The sequence below is a fragment of the Condylostylus longicornis genome, unplaced genomic scaffold (genome assembly GCF_029603195.1).
Source record: "Condylostylus longicornis isolate FDR11 unplaced genomic scaffold, ASM2960319v2 ptg000194l, whole genome shotgun sequence".
In the NCBI taxonomy this organism is placed as follows: domain Eukaryota; kingdom Metazoa; phylum Arthropoda; class Insecta; order Diptera; family Dolichopodidae; genus Condylostylus; species Condylostylus longicornis.
The window spans coordinates 357,492-370,858 of record NW_026578162.1 but is presented as its reverse complement, the minus strand read 5'-3'; the positions used below and the strand labels follow the sequence as shown (position 1 = coordinate 370,858).

The window sequence follows — 13,367 nt, the reverse complement described above, 5'->3', positions numbered from 1 at the left end:
ATTTTGACTTTAAATGAGAAAATTATATCTCGGTGGAAAAAAATTTTAATTGGTAAATTACTAAATAATTACACATAAAATTATTTAACCTAAGGCAGCGTCCATGTAGTTTAACAATAAATTGTTACGAAGTTTTATGTGGATGTTTCATATGCTAACAAAATAGTGAAGCAGACTTGCAAATCAGAATTCAAAAGAATAAATTCCCAAGAAGTGTTGCGCAGTTTTACCGCAGTAAAGTTATTTTTCAAATTTTTCTAAATTTATTTTTGGAATGATATACATATATATGTATATGGTTAGAGAATAGACATTCGTATTTCGATTGAAATCATATTCTGTTATTACACAACTTTTATATTTTTCATTTTAATTTTCAATATTAAATACAGCAATTGCTTAAAAATTTACTTAGAACTGGAAAAGACAATTTTTTTTTAATTAAGCGTTACACAATATCTGTTAGCATTTATCTATTAAATACCATGGTTAATCGAAATTTTTATTTATGAAACAACTTAGGATAGCTTACTTGTAATACATATTAATGCTAACAACTAATGAGTGTTACCTTGGTTTCAAAAACGAAAATTATTAATTCCGTTTAGAAATCATAAAGTGATAATTATTTTAAATGTATAAATAGTACACACAAATACTGTAAATGTATCCTAATCCTGTATACCAATTCTAATTCAATATGTAAGAGAACTAAAACATCGCGTGGCAAAGATTTGTATCATAAAAGCAATATCCCTCTAGGAAAGAGATGTTAACACGATTCTAAATTTTAGATGGTAGATTTTACATATTCGAGTTAACTGAATCCTTTTCTCCAAATCCTTTATTCCAAAAATTAGCATGATTAGCATTTTAAGAAAAGTGGTGTAGTATTTATCATTATTTTTAAATAATTTAGAGTACCAAAAAAAAAGTGGCGAAGAGCAATAAAAATTGAAAGTAAATGTAAAAAACTAAAAGACAATATTTTCCTTTAACACTGCCAACTGTCACTAAAATCGACAAATTATTCAATCTTTTCTAATTTTTAACCTTATTTGGGTACAAATATTTTTCTTTTTTGAAAAAGAACATAAATTTTCTACCAGCAAGCAAATTAATACGCAACAAAACGTTTCTCGAAAAAAGGACATAAGTCAAGCCTAATTTTTATGTTTCAATATACTCGTACTTACATATAAATATACACCCTTATATGAATAGTTACGAATTAATAATGGCTGTATAGGAGTTTGTACCTATGTATATATAACTTGATTGGTTGTAGGTATCATAATGGCTGGGGACAACAAAAATTTTCAAAGAGGAAAAATGATAAATATAAGAAATTCTTTTATTAAAATGTAATAAGCGTACAAGTTTCGTAGGTTACCAAAAAAAAAGTAAATAACAGAAAAAGAGTATACACAAAAACAAAATTTCAAAATGAGAAAAAAAAATTCTTGAAAATGTTTCGAAAATTTCAACTTATTAAAAAGATGGAGATAATCAAAAGAAGTTTTTTAGTTTTTAGTTTCCCCATATTATTTCAATTCTTTTGATTTTGGGCTTTATAATATATTTTTCAATTATTTAATGTATTCTATAATTTTTTGTTCCACTGTTGTTGTTATTTTTTGGAAGGAGATTGATATTCTTTTTTCTTTTGTATCCATATATGTCGCAGTATAAATACGTATACAGTTTTTTCAAATATTCCTTATTAGGATATCAAGATAAAATTTAAATTAATTTTCTTTAACATGAATATTTTACAATACTTTGCTAGTTACACTGAAAAAAAAGTCAACAAACTTGCAACAAGTTAAAGAAATCTTACAAAATTTTTAATTCAATATATGTATATGTATATAATTGTATATTTATAAATACAGATTAAATTATATAAACCCACAGTATAGGTACGTTTAATATTAACCTAATCGCTGATGCTAAATAAATAAGTTTTCTTTAAGAATTTTGTTCACTATTTACGGTTTAAAATATAATTTTAAAATAAATACTGTAAAATGCATAATATACATAATATACATGTGATGATATGTGTATGTATAAATCAATTTGAAGTGCTAGTTTAAATTACGATACAATAATTTATGATATTTGCAAGCAGATAAATTATTTATAATACAAAAAAAATTGAAATAAACTCAACAGTTTGCTTTGTAAAATTGAAAGAAAAAAATTAGAAATATTTTATTTTAGTAACATACAATATGTTTAAGAAAGTATGATATAAACATTTTAAAAATTTTTAGCGAAGGTAACCAAAAAAAAACTTTTTAAATTTTGAATTAATATAAAGTATGCAATTGAAATTGATTTCGTAAGATATTGAAAATTTGAGGGAAGGAATAAAGTAAATTTTTGTCCTTTCATGACATTGATTATAAGATTATTTAACATCGATTAAGAAATTTACCATTGATGCAGTAATATATTGGGCTGTATTAAATATTCTCCTTGACTTGTTAAAATTCTGCATTCAAAAACTAGCTTCCATTTAAGTCTAATTAAAAGGAAATTTTTATTGTGCTCCAACGTATTTTAAAAGGTTAGCTTTCCAAATTGAAATGCGTTCTCGCAAGTTCCACTATATCACAATTACTACATCGGGAAATCATGTTAGGAAGCTGAACATATTAGTTGCTTTTAAGAGCTTTTAGCGTTTCATATAAGTCAAACAATACCGCAAAGTTTTCGAAATATAGAACTTGAAGTGTTAAAAGCAATTTCACCTTACGCCGCTTTACCATCAATGCATTGAAATGGTAAAACTTATTTTCGTGGAAAAAATGTATTTAAAAGATTATCTAATCCAAATCCTTATATTTATTGTTTTCACGGAAATTTTTTAATTATTTCAAAATACAAAATAATTTCCTCTTGTAGTGAAATTTCACCATTAAGATTTTTTTATTTACCGTGGAACAAGTTTACGATGATTAAACGGGTAGAGATGATAGAAGGAAAACTAATATGTCGGCAGTTGTATACGAATGTCTTTAATGATAATTATTATAAGCCTGGTCAAATGTACACACTTTTTCTTTTATATACACATAGGTGCCTGTTTATATTTACATGGAAATATGTGTCATACAATGAAAAATATCAAATCAGCCATTGTATATAATATTTAACGAAGGCGTATATGATTGGGAAGAATTTTAAAATAAAAGAAATATTTCTCAACAAAAAACCTTCAACCAAATTATACTTAAAGAAAGTAATAGTAACCCATTTCAAATTATTTGACAGCTGTCTGAAATACGCTGCATCGGTACGTTAAACTGAACAAAACACAAGAAAAAAAAATTTTTTCATAAAGAAAATAAAAATAAAATTAAAATACATTTAAAATAAACTTTGAAACCACTAGAAACCACCGTTCTATTAAATGCTAAATAATTAACAAAAATTCCCCCAAAATCATACGAGCAGCTTAGTTTTCTTTTTTTTTGTATTAAGCGAAAAATTATTTTTGATGAATCTTTTTAATTTTTTTTTAAATATAATTTTTAAAGATTAATGAGCTACAACAAGTTATTCTTTGAGAAAGGAAGGAAATGACTGAATACACTAAAATATAATTTTTCAATATCCAATACGTATGTAGTTGCACATAATTTTATATATGCACATACATGTTCATAAGTGGTGATGGGTATGGCCTAATATTAAAATTATTGGTTCTCATTTTGTGAAATAAGATGAACAAATTCTAAAAACAAATTATATAACGATACTAAAAGAACATTATCTTGTTTTATAACTCAAACAGTGTGGAATGTTGCACATAAGCAATTGAATCCTGGAATTATGTTTAATGTTTTCAAAAAATGTTATACATAATTTTTTTAAATAAAATATTTTATTGTTAAATAAAGAAAAATTCATCATATAAAAACATGTTAAAATTTTGGGTGCACTCCTAATGGTATTTCAAATTCTCAACTCGACAACTTCAAAATAAGATAGAATATTATGCAAACAAACAAAATAGTTTAATTTATTTGTACTCGTATACTTGGTACTTTATGTACTGAGATATATCTAAAATTATATAATTTATTATCCATTAAATAGGACGTAGTCTAAAACACGAGTACTTTTTATAATCGTGAATTTATTTCTTATTTTGGGCATATATTTATCGAAATTTATAAAAAACCGAAAAAGGGAAGTTTCCCAGAAACATATAAAATTATTTCAAGAAAATACAAATTTTTTTCGAATTATATTATACCTAATAATTTTTGTAAAACAATGTCGAAATTTTCGAAATTCAATAAAAAAGAAATATTGAATGAGAAACGTACATATACGACGGTGGCGCCTACCAGTGCTAGTATAATTTTAATATGCAAAATAATTCCCAAAATCATAATATTTGATTTTATTGATTTAAGTTTTCTTCTATATACAATACTTAATTATAGATTTTTATTAAATAAATAAAAATCATTTTTTTTTTCAAATTATAAGATGCATTTTTAAAGTTTTGTTTATAAACAAAAGTTCTTCTTGGATCTTATATTCTTGAAAACTTATATGAACAAATTAAATATGTTTATATAGGCACCGAACTTTCCAACAATATAATGACAGAAATCAAGTTTATTAGCTTGATTTAAACAAATAGTAATTTACTTTGAATATTTTGGTTGTATATGTTGAATATGAAGTGTTATAGGTACTGTTCAAAAATAAAAACTCGATGACGATCAAAATGACTCATTGACTCATGCAAATTAAACAGCATTCAAATGTTTTTAACACCTTATCATATTTTTTTAGGTGAAAAGCTTTCTAGCTTTCCAATCGTATAATGATAATGATTAGTGAGACACCTTGAGACATTAATAATGAAATCAAAAAAATGTATATGGGGTATGCTTTTAGTTAGAATTTAAACTGCAATGTAGTTAAATGTTTAACAATTTGTTAACATTTAATATTTATTTTAGAATCGAAAACGTAAACCTACTCCATAAACAAACAAACTTGAATATCTACCATTTTTTAATTAAATTTGATCAATAATGGGAAACGGTTAGTATCTAAACCGAAATTAAAATATTGTAACTCAATTAATTTACAACGAACAAGTAATCTGATAACTAAGTTAAAAAATATTTTTCGATTTTATTTCACGAGTATGCAATTTTAAGTTGCAATTAAAAAAAAGTTATGAAAAAGAAAAACTTTTCTTTTCATGTTTTTTAAATAATAACTGGCTTGTAATTAAACTATAGTTTTCGTTTTTAATACTTGTTACACACATGTGTAACCATGTAATTGATATTTTGTAAATTATTTATTTTCATTGTTAATATATGTAAATATAATATTTTATAAAATGAAAGTGTTCTTATACAAAATGAACAAAAAAGAGGGAAAGATTTCACATTATGTGAAACAACATTAATTACACGGTTAATAATCGGCAATGTAAAGTACCCAATCGATGCAAATTTTTCACACTCCTCATTTTAACTGCGACATGAATAACGTAATTTTAAATATAAAACTTAGTTGCTTTGCAGGAAGGAATAAAGGAGTGATTATTTCTATTTATAATTTTATTAGTATATCGTGTATAGACATAACTATATTCCTTTATGTATGTCATAACATATACTTTTGATTTCATCTAAAAAAAATCTGATGTAGTCAGCACATAACCGACCGCAATGTGTATTGTCTAGTTAAATTAAAGTGTTATAGAATATTATAAAAATGTCTGTTAAATACTTTTTTCCAATTTTTAGGACATTAGTAAGCCTATAGTTAACATATCTAGAAAAATGTAAATTTGGCTCTTAGTATAGTTTCGCTTTGTGCTACCCGAATTCCCTGAAATACTCTCCAGTTAGTTTCGTCAACAACCAGAACTCAAATATCAAATTTCAAGAAATTCCATCAATTCGTTCCGTAGATATAGTGAAAAATGTAAAATCGGCCAGCAGATCTCTTTTCGAGCCTTGATCTTTCCAAAAACTTTATATATTCATTGTTTTAATACGAAGAATTCAAGTATTCAATTTCAATGAAATCGGTTTATTATTTCTCTTTATATACGCAAAAATGTATATTTGGCCCTTAGTAAACGCCCAGTTGCTGATGCCTGATTTCTTTCAAAAGTTAGGAATTTTCGCGGACGGTCGAGCAATGCTTATATATGAAGAAAATCGGTTGAATATTTTCTTCAAAATGCTCAATAATGTGAAACAGGCCCGCTAAAAAGTGCAGTTCCCGAGGCCTGATCTATCCCAAAAGTTGATCAATCCGTGCCATGGTTGAAATAAACTTGCATATAAAATTTCATCAAAATCGGTTCAGCAGAACTTGAGATACACGCGTTCACACACAGACCGACAGACCGACAGACCGACAGACCGAAAGACCGACAGACCGACAGGTTGCTTATAAAATAGTTTAAAAAATAGTTTATTTACACTTCCCTACTATGGAGAAGCGCATTCCCACCGAAAACTCGATATGCAAAATTTGTTGCCATCACATAACCTACCTATTGTATACACAATACGGTCGGTAAAAATTGTAATTTTTTTAAAAATAAATTGATAACAGCAATGAATGTTAAGTGTTGTATTCAAATTAAAAACTTTACGTACGATTATATGTACGTACATTTCAACATAGAATCGTACATTCTTTAAACTTTGAAAATTGTATATGGTATTACCAGAAAATGTTTACAGTTCTAAAGGAAATTTTTATTCAGTTTAATTTTTTTCTAAAGAAGCTTCGTTATCTCAACTAAAAAGGTTAATAAAGAGTATGGTAATTTGAGTTAGCCCTAAAGCAACAGAAATAATGACCAAATCAAAGAAATTGGTAATAGTTACAAGTATTAATAACAGCATACTTTTAGTGTACTAACAGAATACTTTTTCAATTAATATTGCTGTTTTATAAAAAGAAATTGGTCTTTTAATAATGGAAGAAAACTAAAGTAAAACATTAGGCATTGTCAAGCCAATGTCAATGTAATTGAATATAAAAATTGATACTCTTGCATTTTAAAAAATAATATTTCTCATTAGTTTCATCAGTCCTTACTTAAACAAAAGTATCAACAGTTTTATTGTTCGTTGTGTTCTCCATTCTTGTATTTTGATTAAATTTGGTAATTTTTTAATGCATTATCATTCATTTGCATTGAAAATCGTCTATACAGTCACACGTTGGTTGAAAATTATTATTTTAAAATGGAAGCCCAATTAGTCCTTACAAAAACGAAATCAAAAAACCATTGAAAAGAGTTTTGTGTAAGGAAGTTTTTTCCTGTGAGTTCTACTGAAATATGAAAAATTTAAAGCTTTGAATTTCGTTTTCGTCAATTTCTTTCTTACGTTCAATTACGTATTTGTAAGGCATTTATTATAAAAATATTTAAAATGAAATCATAAATCTTGAAATCGTGAAATTACTCATAAATAAATCTCCATTTTGTTAATATTTTTTGGTTTCTTTATATAACATAATTTTAAAATTGTGATTAAATTAATCTAAGAAAGACACGTATGTACATGTGAACCAAGCGATTACTATTAAAAATATATTTCAATATTTTTCTATTGATTTTTAACAAACCTGTGAATTTTCTCGTAAATGTCAAAAACAATTAAATATACATTAATATTTGTATGTAAATGTTTTTTTGTTTCTTATTATTAAAATTATAATGTTTCATTTTTTTTTAACTAAATTAGTTGTATAAAATATTATTTACACAACCAAGGTATATACACATATGTATATATACATATACATATGTGTATATTTTTTGTAAACATAATATCGTTTGTATGAAGCAGTATTCATTATAGTTGGATATGTTTGTCATTTGTCTAGATCGTTTCAGAATCAAGATATTGAATTCGATGAATGTAACACAATGTCCATAATGTTGGAAAAAAATAAAAGCAAAACTTAACTGAATAAAATGAAAAAAAAAGTATCATTAATAACCACTCCCTTTGTCATGGCGTTAATACAATATTATATATAAACTTTGTTTTTGTTATTTTATAAATTTTTATTTTGCTGCTTTTCAGTTTATTTTTTCCTTTTCATTTAGTTTGTTTTATTCAAACACGAAATCATGGCATCATCATCATTAAAACAAGCAGCAAACTATAATATTTAAAAAAAAATAATGAAATAAAATAAAAATAAAACATCGAATAAAACTGAGCCTAATGGCAATTTAATCGTTCTTCCATGTTTGTGAAACATATTTAATCGCTTTGGGTATAAAAATATTACCCCGCATGTGACTACTACTTGATTATTTAGAAATTTCTGAAATATCAAAACCTAAAAACTTCAAGGTTGTATTATTTACTTTTGTTTTATTTTATTTTTTTATACTCATTATTATTATGAAAAATAATATATAATGATGAATATTATGTATATTAAAAAAACGTAGGTACATTATTATTTATTTTTTTTATATACCTTTGATATTATTTTCCTAATATAAATTACATATTTACATGTACATACTTTGTACATTTGTATCAGAACTACGTATCTAAATTGCATCAAACTTCACACACTAGTCCAAAGATCTAATATAAAGAAAAAAAACAACTTAACGAAAAAACAGAGTATAATTTCATCTATTAGTTAATAGTTTTATTTCATTTTTTTAGTATTTTTCTACATATATGTATATATGTATGTACATACAGGCTTTTTATTCTAAGCTATTATTTTGCCTTGTTCAATAATAAAGTAGAAATAAAATATAATGAAATAAAATACATAATGTAATTATAATGAAATAAATGTAATAAATATAATTGCGCAAATGTACATACATTAAAATATCAACTTCAAATGTTAGTACAGTAGGAACAGAAAATGTACAAATTCTTTAGAGAAATCCTAATAAATTTAAATTTTAACTAAACTCTTATATTGTGTTTAAAGAACTACAAAATTTTGTTGATAAAGTTAATAAAAATAATAAAAATATAAAAAAAAATATCATCAAAAATAAAAAGAAATGCCAAACAATTTTCAGTTAAGATTCAATTTCACCTACTATATGTACTCGTATAATAAAATTAATTCAGGAAATAAAACTAATTTTAGAAATTCGATATACGATTTAATTTTTTAATTTGAATGTGCTTTGTAAGTTATATTTCATATATTAATTATATATTAGCTATATATATAATTGCTATATTGCAATTATAAAATTGACGTTTTTGCTTTTTTCTAAGTTTTGTGAATTACAAATTCAGTATATTCAAATTTATTTTTAATTTCAAAATATTCATACATTTATTCATAAATATTTCGATAAAAATTTATTTGGATGATAAAGTCTACATATAGTCCAGAAGGGAAGTTTTTTTTTTTTAGATATAGAAAGTATATTCAATTATTATAGAATATGTTATTTAATATGAAATTTGTGGCAATTTACCCTGTTCTCACATCGCTTTAATACCAAAAAGCATCGAACTTTTAGTAAAACTACCTGGCTAATCCTTTTTAACATATAAAAAAAAAATAAATATAGTTCAAAATTTAATTTATTTTTATACTCTGTGTACACCACGAATCACCTTCATTTAAGAATATGCACATTACTACATACATACGTACGTCACATGACGTGTGTGTATACAAAACTTAATGTGAAAAAGACTTTTCCGACATATTATACTTTTTTTCCTTTTAGTGTTTATGAAGACTTATTTTTTGTTTTGTTCGCTTATGTTGGTATATATGTATGTATATGCAATGCTTAAGAAAGTAATTTGAAAATTATAATCAATCATTCAGTCAGGGAAACAAGGTTTATAGAAAAGTATTTTCTCCTCCCAATAAAACATGTTCATTATTATTACACTTTTTTTTACTTTCAAATCAGTTTTCCTTTTATTTTTCTGTTTTCTCTATGTTGTTGATTGTAAGTGTCCACAAAAAAGAGAATGTATCTATAGAATTTTGCCCATAACAGAATATACACCTGGAGGCTTCTAAATTTATCTTAAGTTCAAATTATGACGAAGATTAAATATGGCGTCAGCAAACTGACAGATTTAAATTTTTTTCTATATTTTTTTGTGTACTTTTTTTTTAAATTTTTCTCTGCAAATTTTACACATTTGTTTCTTTTTTTTATGTAAGATTTTATTCGTTTGAAATGTTAAATATATTATATATTTCTTTATATATTATACTTAAGTATATAAATAGTACTATGCGTTTAAAAACATCAGTGTTTTTGTACTTTAACGTTATGTGCAAGGTTATTAAAAATCAATTTACGGATTTTACTATGTTTTTTGAGCCAATTGAAGTTAATGTTGTAAAATCATAAAAAAAAATAATAATTTTTTTTAAAGTAATATAAAATTGAAAAAAAAAATATGAAAAAAAATGGGAAATAATTTTGTATTAATTTCATCGTTCTTTTTATACAAATTTACAAAATTTTTCTTAGTTATTCCGTTTTTAGTATTGTAACACTTAATGACTGTGGTGAGTATTGAGTACTTAATTTTCTTTTTGAAGAAATTCATTTATTTTATATCGGCCTTCTAAATTCGCTTTCACGTTTTTGTACTCTAAAATAAAATAAATTCTATTTACGAAGGACAATAATAATAATATCCTTAACAATAATGTAAAAAAATTAAAAATATTAACAATACATATTTCTTTTAATACAAAATTTTTCGAAAAAAAACTAGACACTCTTGTAATCTGACCTTTATCAATTAATTAAAAAGTCAACTCTTCAGAAGTATTTAATGTGAATGCACGGCAAAACTGCAATGCTAGGAACTGTTGTAAAAATTTAACATTTGATCTTTTAATAAAAACTTTTTTAGGTCTACCGTATTAATTTTTTTGGCAAAAAGAAAACAAATATGCACAGTATGAGTGCAATTTGTATATTTGCGTCAACCTCAAAAATCATTTTAGTATCATTTTTATCTATTAGCACTTTGATTGACCTTATGAATAGGATTTTGCTTCTGTGTTTTACTTTTTAATTTATCTATGTTCACAATAAAAGCAATTATAATTTCCTTTACAAGATTTTTAGACATTTGCATCAGCGTATAAACATATTTAATATTATATAAATATCTGTAGTGTATGTATGTAAAGTAAAATTAAAAAAAGTCAAAAAAACATTCTTTTTTTGGGTCTAAGCAATTACGTTGATTTTAATAACCGCAATTATTTTGTTTTCTCCGTTACAATTTTCTTTTTTGTTCAATTTTCTTGTTTCTTTTTTTTTTAATTTTATGTTTTTCCTTAATATTTTTCTTTATGTATTTTCTTTTTTTGTTAATTTTTTTTTTGTAATAACTATCAAAAATATTTTTTAATGATCATTTTGGTTACTTATGAACTATAGATCTATTTATGGATGTTGTTTATGTTAAGATATGTGCATGCGTAAGATTTTAATAATTTCTAAAACATGGCTTTCAACATATTTTATATACATATGTAAGTGTATATATGAACATTTGTATTGTAACATGTAGGTATTGTAACCTAGCGAAGTATAACAGCAAATCATTAATGCTATGAAAAATACTAACGCTTTCTATTTAATAGACATAATTTAAGAATTATTACTTAAGTATGAATAGTTTATATTTTTCTTATTGTAAAATCTTACAAAAAAACAAATTACGCGTGTTTTCAACTATAAATATTTTTCTTAATTTGACTTTGGTTAATTTAAATTTAAAAATGTTATAATAACTCTTGAAAACACCAAAATTACTTTTGTTCCTAAAGTTAAATTTTAAAATTAACAGAAATTACCCTATTTTTGTTTTTAATTTTCATTATTTTAATGTATTTGGTTCAATCGAATAATTTTATGAACAATTAATTTCAAATTGTTTAAAACTAGACCACTTGTAATGATTTATACAGCTGAGAATTTGCGAATATGGATGAAAGAGTTTCTCGTGTATCAATCTTCCTTTATCAGAATGTCGGAGTTTTCCTCATATCTTCTAGCTCAAAATCATGTTCCCGAATTCCTTAATTTGTTATGTATTAATTTCATTCAAATTCTAATACGTGCAGAAAGAAAATGTAAAGTATTACTTTACTTATTTATTTTTAAGAGTGATATTGTTATACAACTCATATACATTTTTTCTAGTTGTTTAATTATTGATATGCATAGTAATTTACTTTAAAACTTAACTTTTCGGTCAATTTCTTGTTAAGTAAATGGAAGGACGTTGTTAATTTAACCTTCTTCTTTTAAATGGACCAATATCTTTACCAATTTTCAAAGTAATATTTCTGTTGCACGGCAATTCGTAGAAGCCCGAAATTTAGATAATTTATACGAAATATCAAATTATTTTGAAAATAGTATGTTGAAAATAATATAATTAGTTTAATCCACATTTTATTCACCGCCTTCATAAAAAGTAAAGATTTAAATGTTGCTCTCCTATTTTGGTCACAGATCTTAAAGGTTTTGAATAACTAGATTTTTATTAAAACATTTTCCATTTAAATATTATAAAATTTTTGTAAATTAAATGAACTTGTAATAAAAGTGACTGCAACATCTATTAAAATTAAACTTTAATTTTTTTTACAAAGTTATTTATCAATATCGATATGTAAATTTTACGATTAAAATTCTATGATCGTTAAAATTAAATAAATATTGAGCTAAATTTTAGTTATTGTATTCTACTATTCAAAAAATTCTTTCAATACTTATGCATATTCTAATTGTTTTTTGTTTTTGAATTTTCAGAAAGAAAACGTGGTCGTCAAACATATACAAGATATCAGACATTGGAATTGGAAAAAGAATTTCATTTCAATCGCTATTTAACAAGACGTAGGCGTATTGAAATTGCTCATGCTTTATGTTTAACCGAAAGGCAAATAAAAATTTGGTTCCAAAATCGTAGAATGAAATGGAAAAAAGAAAATAAAACCAAAGGTGAACCAGGATCAGGCGACAATGCCGATGAAATGACACCACCACAAAGTCCTCAATAGACGCAAAATTAAATTTAAAAATTTAAAAAATAATAAAAAAGGAAACGCGAATCCAATTAAAAACAAAAAATAAAATAATTTAATAAAAAGGAAACAATTTTAATTTTAAGTAGTCAATATTTAAAAACAAAAAAAAGCGAGAAAAAAATTGTTTTTTTTTTTCCTATTTCGTTCTATATTTTTGTTTAGTTCTTTAATTAAAATAAATTAAAATTAAACTCTAATAATGAAACAATTTTTGTGTAATAAGAATCTCAAATAAAAACAATAAAAATTAAAATTAT

General features: G+C 24.2%; 1 protein-coding gene across 2 annotated transcripts in view; it reads left to right on the top strand.

Annotated features, from left to right (window-relative positions):
* The window catches only part of LOC129616382 (homeotic protein antennapedia), an 88,860-nt gene extending 75,534 nt beyond the window's left edge, over nt 1-13,326 (top strand). For both annotated transcript variants that reach the window (XM_055532005.1, XM_055532004.1), the window contains exon 6: nt 12,833-13,326. In XM_055532005.1, the coding sequence (XP_055387980.1) occupies nt 12,833-13,083 (251 nt within the window). In that variant the 3' untranslated portion in view covers nt 13,084-13,326. The remainder of the gene's footprint in view (nt 1-12,832) is intronic.
* Nucleotides 13,327-13,367: the final 41 nt, after the last annotated feature.